General features: G+C 44.7%; 1 protein-coding gene across 1 annotated transcript; it reads left to right on the forward strand.

Moving 5' to 3' along the window:
* Positions 1–4,789: 4,789 nt before the first annotated feature.
* On the forward strand, positions 4,790–8,135 carry LOC122037594 (ribosomal protein S4, mitochondrial). Its single transcript, XM_042597124.1, has one exon. It carries the CDS (start codon positions 6,615–6,617, stop codon positions 7,653–7,655), a length of 1,041 nt encoding a protein of 346 aa, XP_042453058.1. The 5' UTR covers positions 4,790–6,614; the 3' UTR covers positions 7,656–8,135.
* Positions 8,136–19,562: the final 11,427 nt, after the last annotated feature.

Genomic DNA, 19,562 nt, shown 5'->3' on the forward strand with positions numbered 1-19,562 from the left:
GAAGTCATTCCCAGGTAAGCAAGTCAGGCAGCAAAAGGGAAAGGTTATGAAATAAAGGAAGTCTCATCTAGTGCTAGATCTCTCGTAAGCCGGGTTTGAGAGTCAGACAGTCCCACGGGATAGAGAATTTAATAAAAAGAGTCCGGTGCTACTATTCTCTCGTTCTAGCATAAGTCAGTCCCCCGCTCTCAAGTAAGGAAGTTCAAAGCAAGGTTAGATGAGAAGTCATTCCCTTGGGATAGAATTTCATATAGTCAGTTTCGATTAACCCCACCTTCTAATCCCTAGATCTAGAGCTAGAGAAAGAAGAAGGTAGGGTTGGCAAAGTCAACTTCCTTATTGATTAGCGGTTAAAGAGTTAGAGGTTTTAGCGTGGAATTACTTATAATAGAACGAGCACGAGGCTTACTTACTAACTAGGACTCAGAAAGAGCAGTGAACTGAACCATTTCGCTATGGGTATGGGGCACGAAGGCTTAAGAGGCCTTTTTAGGACTTGTTATCAGCATAGGGTGTCATAACCCGACGAAAAGGGTCCTGTCTTTAACCACACTTTTTAAATGAAGTAGTATTCTATAGCAAATAAAGCACAAACATTTCACTCGATACAATAGACATTGAGACAGACTGGAAGACTTGGAATTCAGTCTCCCGGGGGGCTGCGAGTACTATTACACCAACTTCAAATGAGACAGGCATCGAAGGCTTATAACGAATAGAAAGCATTCTCCTTACTTACACGATAACGGGGACGTTCCCACATCTGGATTACGGGACATACTACTTTACGCAATTTTCCACTGGACAGACAGCTAATGGACTTCTTATGGATTCCAGTTACGGGGGATGGTTCTCTACCTGCAAGCACATCTCCTCGATCTGCCGGGGAGAGGTCAGATTTCAATGTTCATGAAGCAAATTTCCCGAATGACTTTGCCAACTAAGTATAGAAAAGAACCAGGGAGATGTGCCTTAGTAAATAAATATATCCGCTGTGTGATCCGCGGAAGTCAAAGAAAGCAGGCGGACAGTATCACGGACCAAGTGCTGGCGAATTTACAGTCATTTTCGATATGCTTGGTGCGCTCATGAAATAGGGGATTGGCCGGAACCAGGCGCATAAAGCGTAAAAGATGAAACCGATTCCACGACTAGGCACTCAACCAATGCAGGAATGCCCCAATAACTTGAATGGATTGATACACGTCGTTATCACTCGTTCCTTGCCTTCCGACTGAACTGATAGAAAGAAAAAGAAGTTGAGTATAATTATTAAATATAGAGATATACTCTATACCAGTATAGAGCAATAACAATGTCAGCCAATTAGCAAAGACCAAGCAAGAAGAATGTTCGCCTACCTGGCCTTGCCGTCACGTTCACTGCTACTGACATATGATACATAGCCATCCGTTTTCTCTCATTCAAGTCTGGCAAACTCTTTTTTTGTCTTGGCTACGAAACTCCAGTAATACACCAGCGGCGATCCGGGCGCGTGAGAGAACGAACGAGAGCATTAAGCCAGCCGGTCCCATCCAGCAGTTTCCGTGACGGAAAAAGCGGCATCGTTGACGCCAGATAAGTAAGCGAAGGACCGTCGGTAAGCAGCTCCGATATCGGCTGCATTCGCGGTCTCGGTAGTATTCGCAGTATTAGTCTCAGTCGCATTTCTTATGACAGCGGCAGAAGCACTGACTCTATAAGTGAGCATCTCGGGCGTGAAGGAAGGGCATTGGCAGCGGTAGTACGAATCTATCCGTTCGAGTTTAGGTCTACCGGTGGGTCGTCCTTTGAGTCACTCTCGCGAACAAAGAAGAAAAGAGATGGAATTCAAGCCAGCAAAGGACTGAGGTAGGGGGCGAGAAAGGTAAAGAGAAGGGACCGCCGTTGGTGCGTAACAGAGCTTGCCTATCGACGATCTTTCTCGGTGCATAAGCGAGTCTTAGCGGTCGAAGTACCGCATAAGCAAGAAAGCCCATAAACCTTGAATAGCCTGTACGAAAGCACTTATGAATTGGATTTGAATAGAGTATCAAATCCATATATAAATATTGTACGCAAGTTGGCATGGCGCTCTCATTTTGAATCCATTTCGCTCATCTGGTCTGCCCGGTCAAATCAGCTCTCCCGTCTGTCTATCCTATGCCCGGTGCCGTTGATCTGTCTGATGGGAGAGATCCACCAATTCCTTTATTTCATTGTATCCTCCCCAGAGGTGGAGTTCTTTCTATTCAATAGAGCACATTTCCTGCCCGGAGTTCAGGTCAGATGATCCGGATGGTCTATATGGAATTTCGTCTATATGGTGTTACATTGAATTAGCCAAAACAGGAGTTTTTAGACGGTTTCGGGGTACTTCTTGACACATGTCATGCTGGATTTTAAGGAATCAAAATGAAAGTTTAATTCAACTATTCTAGAGAAGAAGAATTTCACATATGAAATAACAAATATACGAAGATATACAGATGATATTCTGGAACGATTTTCGCATAACATATTTTTGATTGGATATGGATGTTATTTGCTCTAGAAGAAGCGAAGTTTCGTAATAGAATAGGAAGGAATCCAGAGGTCAAAAAGAAATGGCAGGATTCTGATTGAATAATGGAAATCAAAGACCCTTCCTTCCGGCAGTCAAAATGGAAAATAGAATGGATATAGCTAGAGAGATCAGAGAATCATCCACGTAAAGTGAGACTTCTTACAACCGCCTTGATAAAATACACGAAGCTATCTTGCGTATCCAAGCAGCAAGGGCCTTCTTTTTTTAGGTATCTTTCTCTCTCTCTCTCCGCTCTTTATGGAGGTGAAAAAGAGAACTTTTGGGATGAGGCTCTGGGCTAGGTCTCGAATGTACCTATCGAATTCTTCCCTATAGTGGAAGGTGGGCATTCCTTGTTGTATGAGTTTATTTAGCTTGCAGCTAAAGATTCACCTCTATTGACTTCATGTTTTAGAAGGAAGGTCTAGTTTGCTGCAAAAGGGAACAGAGCTCGTTATTATGAATACCTTGGATTTGGATACTTTGATCCTATTCCTTTGATTCACCTTTAGGAGATTCACTTCCCTCCCTAAAAAAAGCAAAGAAAGCGGCTAAATTCTTTAATTGAGTTCCCGGCTCTCGCCTCCTCTGTCCCTTCTCGAGAATGATTATTACGCGTAGTAGCGATCAGTGCTTGCTTTTCCTGTTCACGCCTCAGCTGCAATTGATTCTGTTGGAGTAAGGCCATGGAATTAAGGAAAAGGCGGATCTGCCTTTGTCGTGGGCGTAGGAAAAAAAAATCCCATTCGAAGAAGGTCAAGTCACCTAGTACTACTGACTTTGCAGCGCTTACTCTAAAAGCGGTTATTCCGTTCCCAGCTGATTCAATAGCTGCGGTCTACCTCTATCTATTCTAATCTGCTAGGAGAAGAGCGTCTAGACTTGCCTTGCACCGGTATAACTAAAGCAACGGATATTGAAAAGAGAAAGACAACAGATCCTACTTTAAGCGTCTAGGCGGAGAATTTCACTCTAACAACGGTTACTGTAACAGAAAAGACTGGAACCGGTTAGTGATTCAATTGCCAGTCCTCTACCACCGGTTAGAAGACCCAGATCTCCTTCCTCAACGCAGACGCTCTTGGTCTTACCGGTGCTTTAGCCATATCTCTTTTTTGCCTTTGCCTAACGTTGGTGTAAGCGTAACCGGTTTACTGCTATCGAATCCGCTCTTGGGAATATTTTAGGTAAGAAGGAAGCCAATGCTGGTGGTTAAATAAATTAATCAGAAGAGGTTGTTACAGAATACGCTGTGGGACGTCGAGGAAGAGCAGTGGGCAAATCCCCTGGCCGCGGATTGAAGGTAATCATCATTTGAAGCCTCCCTACACTGGAAAGTCAATCGAGCCATGTGTTCTAAGGCTGAGACACTTCCTTATTCCGAGAACAAGGTTCTTTATATAAGTATGTTATACCCCCTAGGAAAAGGGTGGTCCCTATCTGGATAGGGTTTCCTATATAATATAATGGCATATTTTTGATCTTTAATCTAGGGCCATGTTCGATCAAGTAGTTGCTAAAGTCTTCCTTTCACAGGCACAGCAGGCTCTGGTGGGATTTGGTAATTCTGGCCATTGACCCCCTTTCAGTGGTGGCACTGTAGGTGCCTGACTATTCTGGCCTGTCACTTGGCCATTCGAAGCATCTATTTCAGGATTTTCAGGGACTTGGGCATTCTGTCCAATCACTGGGTTACTCTGGCGAAGGTAGACTCAAGTTCTTCGTTTGAGGAGAACCCCTATTCTTTCTGTACTTGTGTTGGATATCCTAATGGGACACCATGCCCCCCTTGTTCAAACAAAGGGTGACCCCTCTGGTTAGGGACTTCGAATAAAGGGTTCTCCCTAAGGCTTGGGAATTTCTTAGCTAGAGGTACCTAGGGTGCTCTGGGGGGTGCCCTAGTGCAAAGGGTCATTCGATTCCTTTCTAAGTCAGATCTCTGGCCTGCATTCGAGGCTACTCTTTGGATCTCGCCAACCAAGGCTTGGTTAGTATCATTGTGCTTAGAAACTATGGGCCCCAGGGTGACTATGACTTCTCTGGCCACTTGTTTGGCCATCGGTGCCACTGTAGCTGACAAGGACTGGTTTATATCTAAGATAACTCTATCAGTTTCTCGATGTGTCCTTTCGCTAACATAGGTACCAACCTTCTTAACTGTACCAAAGTTAGGTTTCACAGCCTCCATGACTCCTATATTCGTTTAGTTTCTCGTTTATATCTATCGTTCTTGAATCTCTTTATCGAAGTACTCATTTACGGCCTGGTTCTTTCTATCTAACATGGCCATAAATTCTGCTCGAGTGACCAGACCATCTGCTGGTACTTCCTGATTCGAAGACAGACCTCTGGGGATTTCCAGTGTCTTCGAGGTCCTAATCCCCTACTTGAGACGATGAAGGAATTTCATACATCGTGGAATTTCCGCCAGAACGACGTCGCATCCCTTTAACCCGTACACCTGGGACAACACGTGGCACAATCCTCATTGAGTCTTAATAAAGACAGTTTCTGGTGTCTTTAACTACTTTTAGCTTGGCTTGACTTGACTACCGTCCTAAAGGAAGAAAAGAAATCCAAAAGAAGTCAAAGACGAAAGAAGGGTATGTCCTCTTTATGTTCGAAACAACAACTTTCTTTTATATAGAAAGAGCTTATGTATATATATATATCTTTTGTTTTTTTTCCTTCGTTGAGACCGGGAAGGGTAAAAGAAATCCAAAAGCATTTGTTAGAAGAGGTGTTTGCTTTGTCACCGCTAAAGCTTGAGGTTTTTCCAAAAGACCACCCCCAATAGGGTTTTTCTCACTGCTTTTGTCTGCCCGACTTACCGGATTTTGATTTGGCTCTTCGCCCCGAACAAGGGGACGATCTCGTTTTAATCGCTCTCGCGCGTATGTTAAGCGTTCATTTTGCGCATTCTTCTGTCTTTCTAGAGCAGTCGTTTGGGTTTCGAGCGGATCGCCGGGTGTTCTATGGCCGATTAGTTGGAGGGGGCAGGGTAAGAAAGCTTTTCAAATTGGATCTGACAAATCAAATTTCCCGTACCCGAAAGCTGAAATCCTTGGTGAGGGATAGGTACGTTTTTGACTTGGTTTCATCGTTTTTAGCAATACCTATTTTGGATAAAAAAGGAAAGGATTGGTCTACTGGGGCTGGGATACCACCCGCTGACCTTACGCTGTGACTCATAGAAAGAGATCGGTAGACGAAAGTGCTCTATAAGGGCTTCGATGGTTTTCACCTAGTTGTTGCGATTTCATTTTTATAGGAGTAGTAGACATAGAACACATCACCATAAGTAAAAACTAAATTCCTTGGAAGTAGATCTTGCTTTCATTGAAGTTCTGTTCCAAGGCGAAGAACTGAGAAATATATAGTCAGATTTGCCTCTCTAGCAACAGAAAGAATCTCGAATCTTGCACTCGCACTCCCTACGTCCCCCTACGTCCCTATCGGGTCTCCTACGTCGCTTCACTCGTTCGTCGTTATCACTCGGCCCTCGGCCCTCGTCCCTCACATTCCATTCATTAGCTCTTCATCTTAATCTTTTAGCTTTTATTATAAGTAGCAGCCGGAGTGTGATAGTACTTGTAGTTCTGATCGGACTTGCTTCTTCCTTATGCTAGGAAGAGAGAGCTTCGAGCAGAAAGATTCCATCAGGGTAAGGAAGCTGAAGCGCAATAAAATAAGATGGATCGAAGATAGACTGCTACTACCATGTCCCTAGCCATTTTTCCTCTTTTTTCTTGCCTGCCTATCCGCTTCTGTCAGCATAGAAGGAGGAGAAAAGTCCAAGTCAAGTGCAAGCATTGAGTCAAACTGATTCAGGTATAGCAATGTAGGTCTTGTCCCCCTCTCCTACCTAGTGCACTAGAATAGGTAGCATGGGTCAGTAAGAAAGTTGTATATCTAGGACTTATGAGAACTGACATAAACTAGGCAACCACAGGAATGATCGTAGTTAATTGAGTTAAGGGAGGACTCTTCGTGGGGGGTCGTGGAAGAATTGGGTTCGATTCCCGTTATACGCGATGTGGCGAAAAACACTTTATCAACGAGATCTGCCATGCCTGCATTAAGATTTAAAGCGTGTCGTCTACTTCTAGGAAATGTTCGGAAAAGATCACTTTCTCTAATACAACGCCGCATTCTCCGAAGATTGAGGAACAAGAGGAGATCTATTAAAAGAAAGATTTATCTGAGATTGAATCTAAACAGTAACATTAAATCACAAACTACACGAAAGTTGCCCCTTTCTTATTGGGATTTACCCATAAGGGAGATGCACAGAGGAAGAGAACGAACTTCATATATCCCTTTTCTACTCAATCTTGAAACAAGATCGGACGTGATTCCGGTTCGTCTCCATTTTTGTGAGACTCTTCCTCAAGCAAGGCAGCCGATAAGTCATCGAAGGGTTTGTGTGAATAATGGACTGGTAAGCATTAGAAATAGCAAAGTTTCCCACGGTGATCTAATTGATTTTCAAGAAAATGACGCGAGAACCCGCGGTGAAGAAAGAAAAATAAGGAGATCTTTCTATATCGACATATCAGTTGGAAAAAGAATAGGGAAATTCCTGCCGGTCAGAATGTGGAGAAGAACCAAAACAGAATGGTGGAGCCTACTCAAAACTCAGAGGGGGTGCCGCCTACTACTCAAATCCCGGTTTTTGCAAGAGTTGCGTTCTTCTATGCAAGAAGAAGACTTAGAAAGAACAAAGAAGTTTGGATCCGCAAAAGTATGCTTAGGCAGTTCCTTCGCTGAGCACAACAGAATGAAGAAGAATTTGTTTCATTTCAAATACTTATTATTATTGAAGAGAAGGAAGGAGAAAAACCGAAATCTTCCTACTCGAACAATCAGTCCTTTGGTTTACAAGTCTTCTTTATATAGTAATTCGACCTATTGCTCTGGATCCCCCTTTACTAGGAAGATCAGAATCAAAAGGATCGAACTACCTACTCATTATTCGGAGGTCAATCATAGAACACCAAAAGCTGTGGTATCTTATGGACCTAACATAGGTCACATCCCTCACGACATAAGATTGAAAGATCCAAACCTTCCTCTTCGGAGCGGAAACGGGCGTGGCCAAAACATATAAGAAAAGATCGGCGTAGTCGCTCATAGGGACATCTCTATCCGGATAGAGGATAGTCTAGATCAATTTATAGATAGATCTCTATATAATTATATATAGGTATCCCGTGGATAGAGATAAAGATAGGGATCCCCATCAGCAGTATATATCTCTTATGTCAATTCCACACTATTTGATAAAAGTGCACTTTTTGACTACTACTTTCATTCATTTTATCCGAGATTCTGATTGATTGCCTTTTTGACTACTCCTATTTCTTATACTTAAAGCAAGGAAACATCGTTTTTTCTTGTTAAAGCAAGGATACTCGTTCCATGAATGTCACTCGTCTGGTCGGAGCGTAGACGAGCGAGCAGAGCCCAGAAAAGAGGTCAGACCGTCATAGAGCAGTCGACTAGAAGTATCAGACTGCTGGCCTGAGAGAAGGCAGTCTCTCTCGGGAAACATGGCCCAATTTCTCTTCTTTCTTTTCACACGGGCAACTTAGGGGAAGAGACCATGAACATGAGTTTCAAATGGAAGTAAGATACTCATTTTAGTTTTTACAAAGGAGGACAAGAAAAAAACAAAAGATTAGGAAGTGATGATGTTTTATTTACGACCTTTGGGAACACTTTTCTACAACTCTTATAAAGTAAAGAAAAGTCAAGTTCTTGACAAGTTCCAAGTGGAGGCCCACGGAGCGCGCGTCGAACACTTTCTTTTTCTTTTTCTTTCTCACTCGCCAATCGACTATCGTCTCACCTTATATGATAATCCTTCCCTTCGTTCAGCTCTTCGCCCCTTCCATGAAGGACTGTTGCTGGGATCGCTTTCAAGTTAGGGCGTATCTATATATGTTTTTTATTATTAGGGTCAAGTTTTCCATTCACTATACCGATCTACCTAAAGGATCAAATTCTTCGTGATAACGACGTGAAAAGATGACACTAACTAAGCTGAGGGAATCAGCTTTTTAATGTTCATCTCCCTCGTCAGTTGCTGCAGTTGGAGATTAAGAACCTAAGGCACCATAGACTTATATATACTTATAAGCCCTTCCCCAGTAGAGTTAAGGAGAATCACTGACCTTTGAGCAACGAGTACTCGAGCTACAGGGGGAGAGAATGATTTCAGAAAGGAGTTCATTAGTTGAAGCGCAGCTGAGGCTCCGCGTAATGCCTAAAAGAATCAGAAGGGAACCCTACCGGCACTATCTTCATTCACCCTACCGGAACTATCTTCATTCAAAAGTACCCAGAGTCGGGTTGCAAAAACATTCGTATATAACTAGGTCTAAGTTTCACAAGCGTGAAAATCATAAATGTGTGCCGAACCATAAATGTGTGCCGAACCAGGAACCTTAACCGCAAAGCAATAGCAGGCTCGGATCTACACCAGCTCCACCTTCTCTCGGAATACTATTTCCTAAGCATAAGCTTATCAATATGTACTCTGTACCGTATGTACTCTGTACCGTCCCGAAAGAAAGATCGGGTATCTAACGATAGGAACGTACGAGTAAATGCCATGTGACATGTTATGTTAGACCTGTTGTTGCTGCGAGTGATAAGTATTTGACGCGTCAGATAGCTCGCAGTAAACGTAAGGGTAGAGTTTTGGCTCAAAGCCATGAACGACTTGCTGGAGAGGAAGGAAGGAACGAGAGTGACGTCTGAAATGGAAGGCAATTGTAGACTAACTGGGGCCTTCTCCTATAATTCTAATATGGACTCCTGTAATGTTAGACTATCCAATTCAAAACGTATCAAGATCTGCTTCAAAACTACAACGTAGAAAGATCTGCCATATATATATCAGAGTGGGATGCCCGGACTTGCTTTCCTCTCTCCCCGTAGCTTGCGTGTGGGAACGACTTCTCTTTCCTCTCTCCCCGTAGCCCGTAGCTTGCGTGTCCGTAGCCGCGTGTGGGAACGACTTCTTAATTAGATTAGCAGGTCACCTGTAGAGGAAAGGAGAAAAGATGGAACTAAGACAATGACAATAAGATCCGGATATGAAGCAGCTGCTCCCTCCAGCACCAGTCTAATATGGTCTTGCAAAAGAGAAAATAATAGTCGAATATCTTATCTTATCTTAGCTGCATTGCTTTCAGCTGTCGAATATGTTCATGGCGTTGCGCTCCGAACTGCTGCCGGGAATTCCATTCGTTCTAAGGAAGATCTAGAGTTTCAAGTAACTACTGGGACGGGAAAGCTTATACTTTATCGCGGGAAAAGCATCCCATGATTCTTCACTACTCAAGCAAGATCTTACGTTCGTATATTGAATTCAAGTTATTGAGAAGCCCAAAGAGCAAGTCCGTTGAGTGGACCGAGGTCCCGCAAAGTGTTTAGTAAGTGCATCTGTTCTTTTGCCTAAGATCCTTTCGCTCAAGAGTACACCCCACGGAGCGGGGTGGTAGTAAGGTAAGGGGGAAGGAGTTCCGATCTGCTATATGCGGTTTAAGCTTATGCGCTCAAGCGCTCTAGGAGTCATAACTTTTTTTGGGGCACCTGCTTCTACATATGGGAAAGAACTTCAATTCAAAATCTTGAGTTTTCACTTGCACTTGAACTTTCTCTTTTTGGTAGAGGATATTCGTTCTTCTTTTGCTTTAGATAAGGGACGTCTGACTTCCGTGCGATAGCGACGTGAACTTAAGATAAGGAGGCAAAGCCAAGGCTATAGGCGCCTCTATCAATTGCTCAAGCTTTTCGATCTGGGAAGAAAACTCATTAAGCGGAGCCAGGAAGAACCCCAGACCGCCCGGATTCCTTTAGCTCGGAAAGGTTTCGAACCCCAGACCGCCCGGATTCCATTAGAGTTAGCTCATATGCCATATTAGCATATGCAGTAGAAGCAGTAGAAAGGTTTCGAACCCCAGACCGCCCGGATTCCATTAGAGTTAGCTCATATGCCGGTTTCAAGGGGAGTGATAACGACGCGGGCTCGTACGGGAAAACACCAATTAAGCTGCTGCAGACGAGGGTGAAGCTGCTGCAGACGAGGCTACAGTGGGTGAAGCTGCTGCAGACGAGGCTACAGTGGGTTCGGCTTGGTTCAATCAGGGTTTAAGCTCCGCACAAAGAGATTAAGATAGGCAGTTCGGGAGGGATTAAAGAGCAGCTAATAAGTCCGGATCGGAAGAAGAATGGAAAGAGTTCATGGCTACTTTAATCTCTTTATCTGGCACGCAGTCGTTCATGGCTATTCGAAAGATCTGCCCTAACTTTAAAGCGATCCCGAAAGTGACCTTTGCTATTGACTTCTGGTGTTGGCAACTTAATTAGAGTAGAGTTCGGAAACTATACTATAACGAGAGTGACGTCTGAATAAAAGGAAGGCCATTTACGACTGCAAGGTACGAGCGGCAGCGAGGTTAAATTAATGAGTAGTTGGTATCGCAAGATAGCTCAAAGAGACCCTTACTTTAAGGAGAGGGAGTCAATTGCAGAGCGACGTGGGGAGAGCTAGAGATCCTACTACTACGGCAGATCTTTCTCCGTTTCGTAATTCACGACTACGGTCGGAGATAAGAAAGAATAAGTAATAAGTGGGCTTAGGCAGAACAAGAACTTCGTGAGGAGGTGTCGGAATTTGATTGATGAAATACAATATCTTGCTGGGCGAATGCATTCTCCCCCAACCCAAACCCAAAGAGAAAGGAGAAAGATGGGAGTTTAGCCTGGGCACGAGCAAGCCAGGACATCATCCGACGTCGTTATCACTCGTACCCATGGCATTGACTCTTTGGGTCGAGACGTCGTTATCACAATTTCGTACCTCGTAAGCTACTGAGCCGGCGCGTATTTCAATTCTGTCCATGGAACTCAACGCAGTTGCCCCGTAGGATTTGCTCATAGTCTCGAAACTGAGACCTAGAACTACTGCTACGGAAAGACAAGAGTGAGAATACTTATAAAGATCAGATCTTGCTCGGACTCTCTACATTCTAGTTGTAGTGGTTCATTTCAATATGTATTTGCTTGGCGGACATTTCAATATGTATTTGCTTGGCCTTGGCGGAGTGGTTCATTTCATTGCTTGGCGGAGTGGTTCATTTTCAATATGTATTTGCTTGGCCTTGACGGGGGGCCTCATGCTTTGGTAGTAGAGCTTTCTTTTGGTGTTTTTCGCTTCGCGAGTTTGCTTTTCCTTAGTCTCATGAGATGACCTACCAGTAGGTAATGCGAGAAACTCGTAGCCTTCACGCTTCAACCTATCACCCGCTGGTCGAGACCTCAGAGCTTTATGAAATTAAATAAGGAAGTGTTCGTTCCGCATTGTCGGGTCTCTTAATGTGCCTCAAAAGAACACAGTTAAGCTTCACTCGAGAAATCGAATTCGAAAGTGCGTCTCGAGCAAGAGGTCAGGTCCAACTATTCAAATTCATTCGGAAGTATAAATAAGAAAGAAAGGAGAACGAACGATCATTCTTATTAGAGTGACGTGGCTATCCGATGGCCTACGAAACTACTCGACGATTTTCCACAGTCGTTCATGGCAATAGTATTCAAAACTACGACTAACCCTACCCCTTCCCTTTCGTTCAGCTCTCCGCCCCTGCCCTTAGACTATACGGCACTTATGGCGAGGGGTCTACCCTCAGCAACTTATAGTATACAATTAATTATACAATTAATGAATGGCTATTCTTCACTACACTACTACTGATTTTACCCAACAAATGGTCTATTTCCCACGTCGCAAGAAATTTAAATTGCAGCAAGAGGTCGGTTCGGTGTACCATTTACGACCTGCGATAGCGGCGGGTTTCAGCCTTAAGGTAATGATTGGGAGCTCTCGTCAACTACAGGGAATAAAAAAGAAAGCTTTCCGGGTTAGGGGTTATAGGGTTAGCCCGGTCTGTCTTTCTGGTAAAAAGCTTAGCTAGAGAGAGAGAGTGAGAGATTCAGAATGAACGGAAAGAGAAGAGTGCCAGAAAGAGGTCAAAAGAAGATTCATGGAAAAAAGAGCTGAAGTTAGCGCCTACTTACTTCTTCCGTTTTCGCCATAAACGACTGTTCACTATAATTGCCTAGTTCATTTCGGTTGATAGTTATGAGAGTGTTTTTTTGCCGTCAACGTCAAGTATCTTCTAGAACTCTTAATCATTCTATTCTGTCTTTCTAGCTGGAATTCATGGATTCAGGACCAAAAGGGCACCGCCCAAAGAGCTCTACATACGTGCCTTGCGGGGTCTCCGAGATATATAGGTCTTGCAACTTCATACTTGCTTTAGTAGGTTCTTTATTCCTGAATGAAAGCGTGAAAGAAAGAGTGAAAGACAGAGAAATTTCTAATTGCCATATAGTGGGGTAGATAACGGGAAAGCCAAAATAACAATTGCGAAACGAGAACGAGCAATTAACTCTTTCCATTCACTCCTGGGATCGCTTTACGGGAGTGGGGCATCTAACGTTAACTGTATTCCAATTTTCATTCCAGTTCAAACCATAGTAGCGAATCGAGAATAGAACGACTAAAGAAAAATGAGAAGTAAGGGAGTTCTACTCTGAGTTCTGAATCTCGGGTTAGCAAGAGGGTCCGAGGGGAACTCCTAACACTGCTAAATGCTCACTCCTGGAATGAGTCCTGAACTCTTACAATAGGACAAGAACAGCAACTCCCGAGTCCGAGTAAGTTGCTTTTCGATGTGCCCTCCGCTTTTACCATGAATATAGTCTTTAACTTAGTGAAAGAATCCTTGCCATACGGCACTGCCTATCTTTTCTACCCTTAGCAAGAGTCGTGAATGGCATTCAAAACTACGAAAGATCTAATCCCTATCCCTTCCCTTATGGTTGGTCGATCGCGTCGCCCCTTCCCTTTCGTTCAGCTCTTCGCCCCTAATATTCTCGGTCGATCCCCGATCCCCATCAGCAGTATTTTGTCGTGAATGGCAATAAGATGAAAAACTGAAACTACGAAAGAAAAGACTTGATTATTGGCCCTATCCCTACCCTTTCTTCCTTCCTCAGCAAGTGTTGGGTTGGAAGTCCGCGAGTGAATGTGGCATTCCCGTATGGTGAAGCTTTTGAAGGCGGTAACCAATCTCTAACCAAGCCTTCCAGTCGCATCCCGTTAGCTCTGAATCTCGTAAGCATTCGAATCGCTAATCTCCTAGCCCGTCTATCCCCCCGTACCTTTATTCCTCATTCTGTAAGCTGTTCATTCGGAAACCAAATTCTCTATCATCAAAAGTGGTCTAAGCCTTGGCAGCTGTCTATTATTCTATGTAGTTTTGATTGCTCTTCCTTCTCTTCGATTCGTTCTAAGTGTTCGCGCAATAATGAGTATGGTTCCTTTTTCCCTTTCCCTAGTCTTTGATTTTACTAGTCAAGGGTCTTCAATCTATACTTTAAGTAAGCTGTTTTACTAAGAAAAGCTAGCTTGCAACCAATTATAGTCAAGATAAAGAATAGAAAGCCTTCTCAGCCTATCGACCTTAGCAAGCAAGCTGTCTTTACATTTACAAAGAAAATAGGATTGAACTATCCATGCGAGTGCCCGCCTTCTTCTCTTGATTCATTCCTTCAGGCCAGGAGCTAGCTATCGAGGAGAAGACTTCTATTTGACTTAGCTATAAGGCCAATATCCATCCTTATCCTAAATACGAAACTCAGGCTTCTGCTCTTTCACAAGCGAGTTTGAAGATAGAGTAGACCTTTGCTCGACTCCTTCCTTGGCCCCGGCCGATGAATATCGATGTACCGATCTTCCCCGTAGGCTTGTAAATTGAATGGTAAATGATAGAAGGCTAAGAAAGCTTACTGAACTATCCTTTCTTCCAATTGAAGGTCACTAGCGAGACTGACTAGACTGAAATTAGTACCTTCCTGGCTGAAGGGGAAGGTTGATCCTGATTTTCGACGGAGGTTCATTTCAGGCGCGCCATAGACTTCTTGCTTGATGGGGGGATCCAAGGAGAGAGTGAAGTCCCTTCACCCGAGGCCTATCGATGAAGTTAATGAATGAGACGTATGGCCTTCCGGAAGGACTGACTAGGCTTTCCATGCTTTCTTCTCTTTTCACTAGCCATAAGCTTCGCTAAAGCGACTACGTACCCCGTCTACACGTCGCCCCGTCTAACTCACTCGCCCCTAAATTACGGTAAAGCGAGCACTCCTGTTCAGTCGTCCCTTGCCTTCTGGCTCCTATCCTATAAGTACTCGTGCAAAGAGATTAAACGTTGGAAGCCATTCACAACGTCTGCTGTTTCGGGGCGCACTTAAGGCTCATAACCCTCTTTGAATGGTGAAAGTGAATTTGTTTAAGCCTAGAACCACGGCTGCTAAAAGGGGCGTCATGCCATTGTTAGACTCACTCTTTCCAAAAAGGGCGGAGTCAGGTTTAGGCTTAGTTGGATGGGCGGTTCTTGCTTCTATGGTGGATTCATCCTCTGTAGCCTGGGCTGTTTACGCTTCTTTAGTAGTTTTTCCTCTGTCTTCGGGTCTAAGTTCATTAGGCGTAGCACCTGTTATATATTAGCAGTAGTTTGATCCCGTGCCCTTAACTGCCCTGTATGTAGCTACCCGAGCTCCGGAGATCAAACCTTCAACTTCAAGGGAGCTACTGGCACTGAAAACATATCATAAACAGGTGCCCTTGCCCTACCTTGCTTTCCAACTTCTCTCCCCTCTGCTTGCGTGTTGAAGAACGGTGCTGGGAAAGACTTCTTTATTTAAGAAGCTGGTCCCCGGGGTCGTTGTACGCTTTCTCTGCACTTTATACAGTTATTAGCTTTTGCCCCGTCTAAAAAGAGAGATTAAGTGATTGGTAAGGAAAGCACAGCAAAGCGGTTCACTCGTACAAAGATATGTGAATGTTCTTTCTCTAGATTGGGTTCGTGTTCAGTCGGGACTCTCCTTTCAGTCTAGTTAGTGGTGCCTACCCTCTTTCCATGAACTCCAACTCTCGTACTTTAGGTCGAGCCACAGCGTGAATGGACATTCAAAACTACGAAAGATCTACCAACTAAATGACGGCGCTGCCTCTGTCGGCCCACAGCAACACCCAAAAAACCATCATATGTATTTGTAGGCTTTAGGCCATTTACTCTTACCTTATCAGTCGAGCTCTATCGGGTCTACAATCGACCTTACGGTCGCTGCCTCTATTCCCCTTGTGTCGCCCCTCTCCTTTACAATATTAGTCGAGCATATCTAAATCTACAATCCCCCTCGCCCTTCGGGCGAGCTCAATCGGTTGATTCCCTATCGGTCGCTGCCTCTATTCCCCTTTTGTCGGCCCTCTCCTTATCAGTCGAGCATATCTAAAGATACCCTCTCGCATAATATTCGCTCGAGCTCTATCTGTCTCCTACTATCGACCTATCGGTCGCTGGCTCCTTTTAGTCGCCCCTTCCCTTATGTTCAGCTCTTCGCCAATCGACTATCGTCTCACCTATCTATATCCATCTCCATCTCCAGTGGGTACACTTCCCTTCGTTCAGCTCTTCGCCCCACAGCAACAGTCGTAAATGGCTTTAGGCCATTTACTCTTACCTTATCAGTCGAGCTCGATCCTTACGTCTCCAATCCCCCTTCCCTTCGTTCAGCTCTTCGCCCCTCGCCCTTCGGGCGAGCTCAATCGGTTGATTCCCAAAAGTCATGATGGTATTGCGCTGGCTCGTCTACACGTCGCCCCTTCCCTTCGTTCAGCTCTTCGCCCCTCTCGCCGCTCGAGCCTATCCTTACTTATTATAGTCTGCCCTAACTTTAAAGCGAGCCCACTTATCACTCGTACCTTTCTTCTTCCTATCGCCTGGAGTCCGCTTTCTTTGTTCTGCCCATTTCTTTCATCTCTGTACCCATACCCATACCTAGCTTCGAGTTCCGGTGCAACTGCTTCTAGTTCAGGAGTTAGAGTTCAGGCTCCTCATAGGAATCCGTGCTCCGGCTCTTCATACTATCTTTCTAGCTCATATGAAGGTTTGGAGACTTGATTGAATGCCTTTGGGTGGACACTGCTCGTACGCAGAAGGAAATGAATCAGAAACAGGAAATATAGGACCTATCCTAACTAAGGGCCGGGCGACTCCTCCCTCGCTAGCCGGGCCTGAATCAAGTGTTTTTTCTACATAACATAGTCTGAGTCCTCGGTCGGTACATACTTAGCTCACCCGCGCTCCGACTTCGCTTACTCTTCTTCTTGTAGGAGGCTGGCAAATCCCTGAGCTCTTCCTCTCTCTTGAAAGTGAAAGATCAACCTTCTCTTCTAGGCCTGTCCACTTCTTCTTTATATATAGACAGTAGATGAGTCCTTTCCTATCTCTTCCTTCCTATGTTACCCAACTCCTATCTTAGTAGTGGGGCACAGCTCTACGAGACAGCAGAGTGTACTGGACTTCGTTATCTCACTTCATTTGAGGGGTCGGCCTATGACCTCTTCTCTTCAAGCCATTGAGCACGAACTACTATCACATCTTCCTATGAATAGATCATGAATCGAATGCGACAGTGGAAAAGGGCCCATCTACCGAGAAGCGAATTCGTGGAGTCGCTCTTATCGGTGATAGCTGCATTTGCAAAAGTAGGAGTAGCTGGATCCCCATAGAGAAGGCAAATCCTGATGCGCAGCATTTCAATCTTGTCTCCTTCCCCGGCCTACTACTGAACCTAATGCTTAATGGCACTTTCCTACACGCAGATGCTGAGATGTGGTTGGCCGAACCCTCACTCAAGTGCTATCTCTTCCGGACCTCAAGTCATGACTAGAAAAGGACCTCTTGCTCCGACCCATGGAAGTGCCTTAGACCTACCAGGCTCTTGGGGATTCCTTTCTATAAGGAGAAGGCAGATATTAGGCGCAGAAGCAACTCGCATTGACGAGCCCTAATAGCATTTCATTCCCTCATAGGGAGCTGCATGAGCTGGCCGGCCGTAGCAGAAGTCAGTTGGAAAGGAGTCCTCTAATCCATTTACAAAGGAAGAAGAGATGGAATAGGAGCAGTCTCAGTGTGTGGATCCCCTTTGAGCTAGCGATTTCCTATCAATGAGAAGAGAAAGTGGAAGGAGAAGAATCCGGCTCATCATGCTCTGTTCTCTCCTCTATTCTCATATCTGGGCAGGCAGACCAGGACCTCTCTCTGTCCCTCCTCGGCCCACTCCTATCGTCATTCTTCCTGACTTTCTTTATGAACCCCACACAGACGAGAGAGCTCAGAAGATTGGAGTATCAGAAAGGCTATGCCAGCTAAGGAGTACGAACTGGCAGAGAGCCTTGCCTCTCTCCTCTAGGGGACTCAAACCTCTACTGGACAAGTATTCCCGTGCCCTTGTGAATTGAGAGTTTCTTCCTGGCTCACTCCTCCTCCTCTCTTATAAAGAAAGGGAACCGTCCCCGGGACTCTCAGACCTAATCTAATGTATGGAACCATAAAATAAGAGAGCCCTTATTTTATGCTTTCTAAAGCCTTCGGCACGTGCGAATTCTCCTTTTGCCATGACCTATCTGATAGGCGGCATTATCAAGTCAATTGAGTGCGACCTAAAGGACCTAGATCTAGAAGTACTTCCTCTACCCTTTCCGAGCCTATTCCATTCCAGAGCAAGTCTCATTGGTGAGTGCGATGTCACTCTCTTGGACCTCCGCACCCTTTTAGCATGCCATCCTTTAGCATCCTTGCTTGATCAGTTCTTAGTCGTAAATATGTCTTACTTATTTTCAAAGTCTCTCACCAAAGAACTCTTCTATAGAGTCTCCGATCGGATCTATGGAATATTCGTGCTCTAAAGTCAGAGGGGGGGCGAACCAGTTGCTACTTGTATGGATCTCCAACTCATGAATCTCTTCCTTTTGTCATCCGATCTGAGATAAAGAACTTATGTGCGTGGAATGGGTAGGGCAGGGGATATCGAATCTCGGGAAGGCTGATTCCAAGGGAATTGCTTCAAGCTTTGGAGGGGAGAGAAATGCTATCATTATCATTCCGCAAAGGGTAGAGTTGAATGGGCAAAAGCAAGGGAAGGAGGGAAAGGAGACAAAAGCAAGAAGGCCATACGTTTAATCCATCACACCTCTGAGAAAGGCTGGAGACTGAGGGATTCCTACTCGCTTCCTAACTACCTATTGGGAGAAGAGTGATCATTTATCTTTATGTATGCCTAGTCTTCCTCGCACATATTCTTATTCAAGTTCTTGACCCAAAGAGAAGGAGTTGGACCACGAGGCTCATGCTTCTGTCTTATAATCCCTCATCTACGGAATGAACTCGGTTGACTCGCCCGCATGCTTCTCACTAAGCGATGTCCCGTCCGGTGTGAAGAGATCCTTGAGGAAAAGCATCTACAATAAATAGCAGTACTTCACTGAGTTCGAAGGATTCAAAGGCACCGCCTTTCTTTAGTACTTCGCTTAGCCGGGGCTGCGGCCCCCGCGAAAGTACTTAGTAAGTGCTCCGGATGCTGTCAGATCTTCATCCTGAATTCAAGCCGCAGATAGTAAAGGTAAGAGAGATGAGATGACTGAGACGGGAAGAAAGGGAGTTGGAAAAGACGGCATTAGATGAAAAAAGGATACGCTACTTCAGGGGATGGAGGATAACATTCGATTAGGGCAAGCAAGTATGTATGGGATGTTCTTTCTATAGAGTGATAAAGAGAGGGATCTTGCTTTCCAAACTCGCCTGGCCCAACATGTAAACTTTCTCCATGAAATGGGCTTACCCTATGATTGCCGGCTGACAAAAAGAGGTCAAGATTGAAACATTCCTTATTTGGTTTGGCTTGCCTATCTCTTTGCCTTTCGATTTCTATCTTTCTCTCAGAATCACTTCGCCTGCTTCGCTTCCCGACGATATTTAGGGAAAAGGGCCTTGTCGGCCACCGCTTGCTGACGACGGAACGCATCTTCAATTAAAGGGTCCTCGCGTTGGACTTAGTTGGAAAGGTAGGTCTTCGGCATGTCCCTTGCTTGCGAACTTCT

This window comes from Zingiber officinale, unplaced genomic scaffold (assembly GCF_018446385.1).
Source record: "Zingiber officinale cultivar Zhangliang unplaced genomic scaffold, Zo_v1.1 ctg68, whole genome shotgun sequence".
Classification (NCBI taxonomy): Eukaryota; Viridiplantae; Streptophyta; class Magnoliopsida; order Zingiberales; family Zingiberaceae; genus Zingiber; species Zingiber officinale.

What these genes read in the sequence shown, in the direction of transcription:
- LOC122037594 (XM_042597124.1), top strand. Translation starts at nt 6,615, where the DNA reads ATGCCTGCATTAAGATTTAAAGCGTGTCGTCTACTTCTAGGAAATGTT.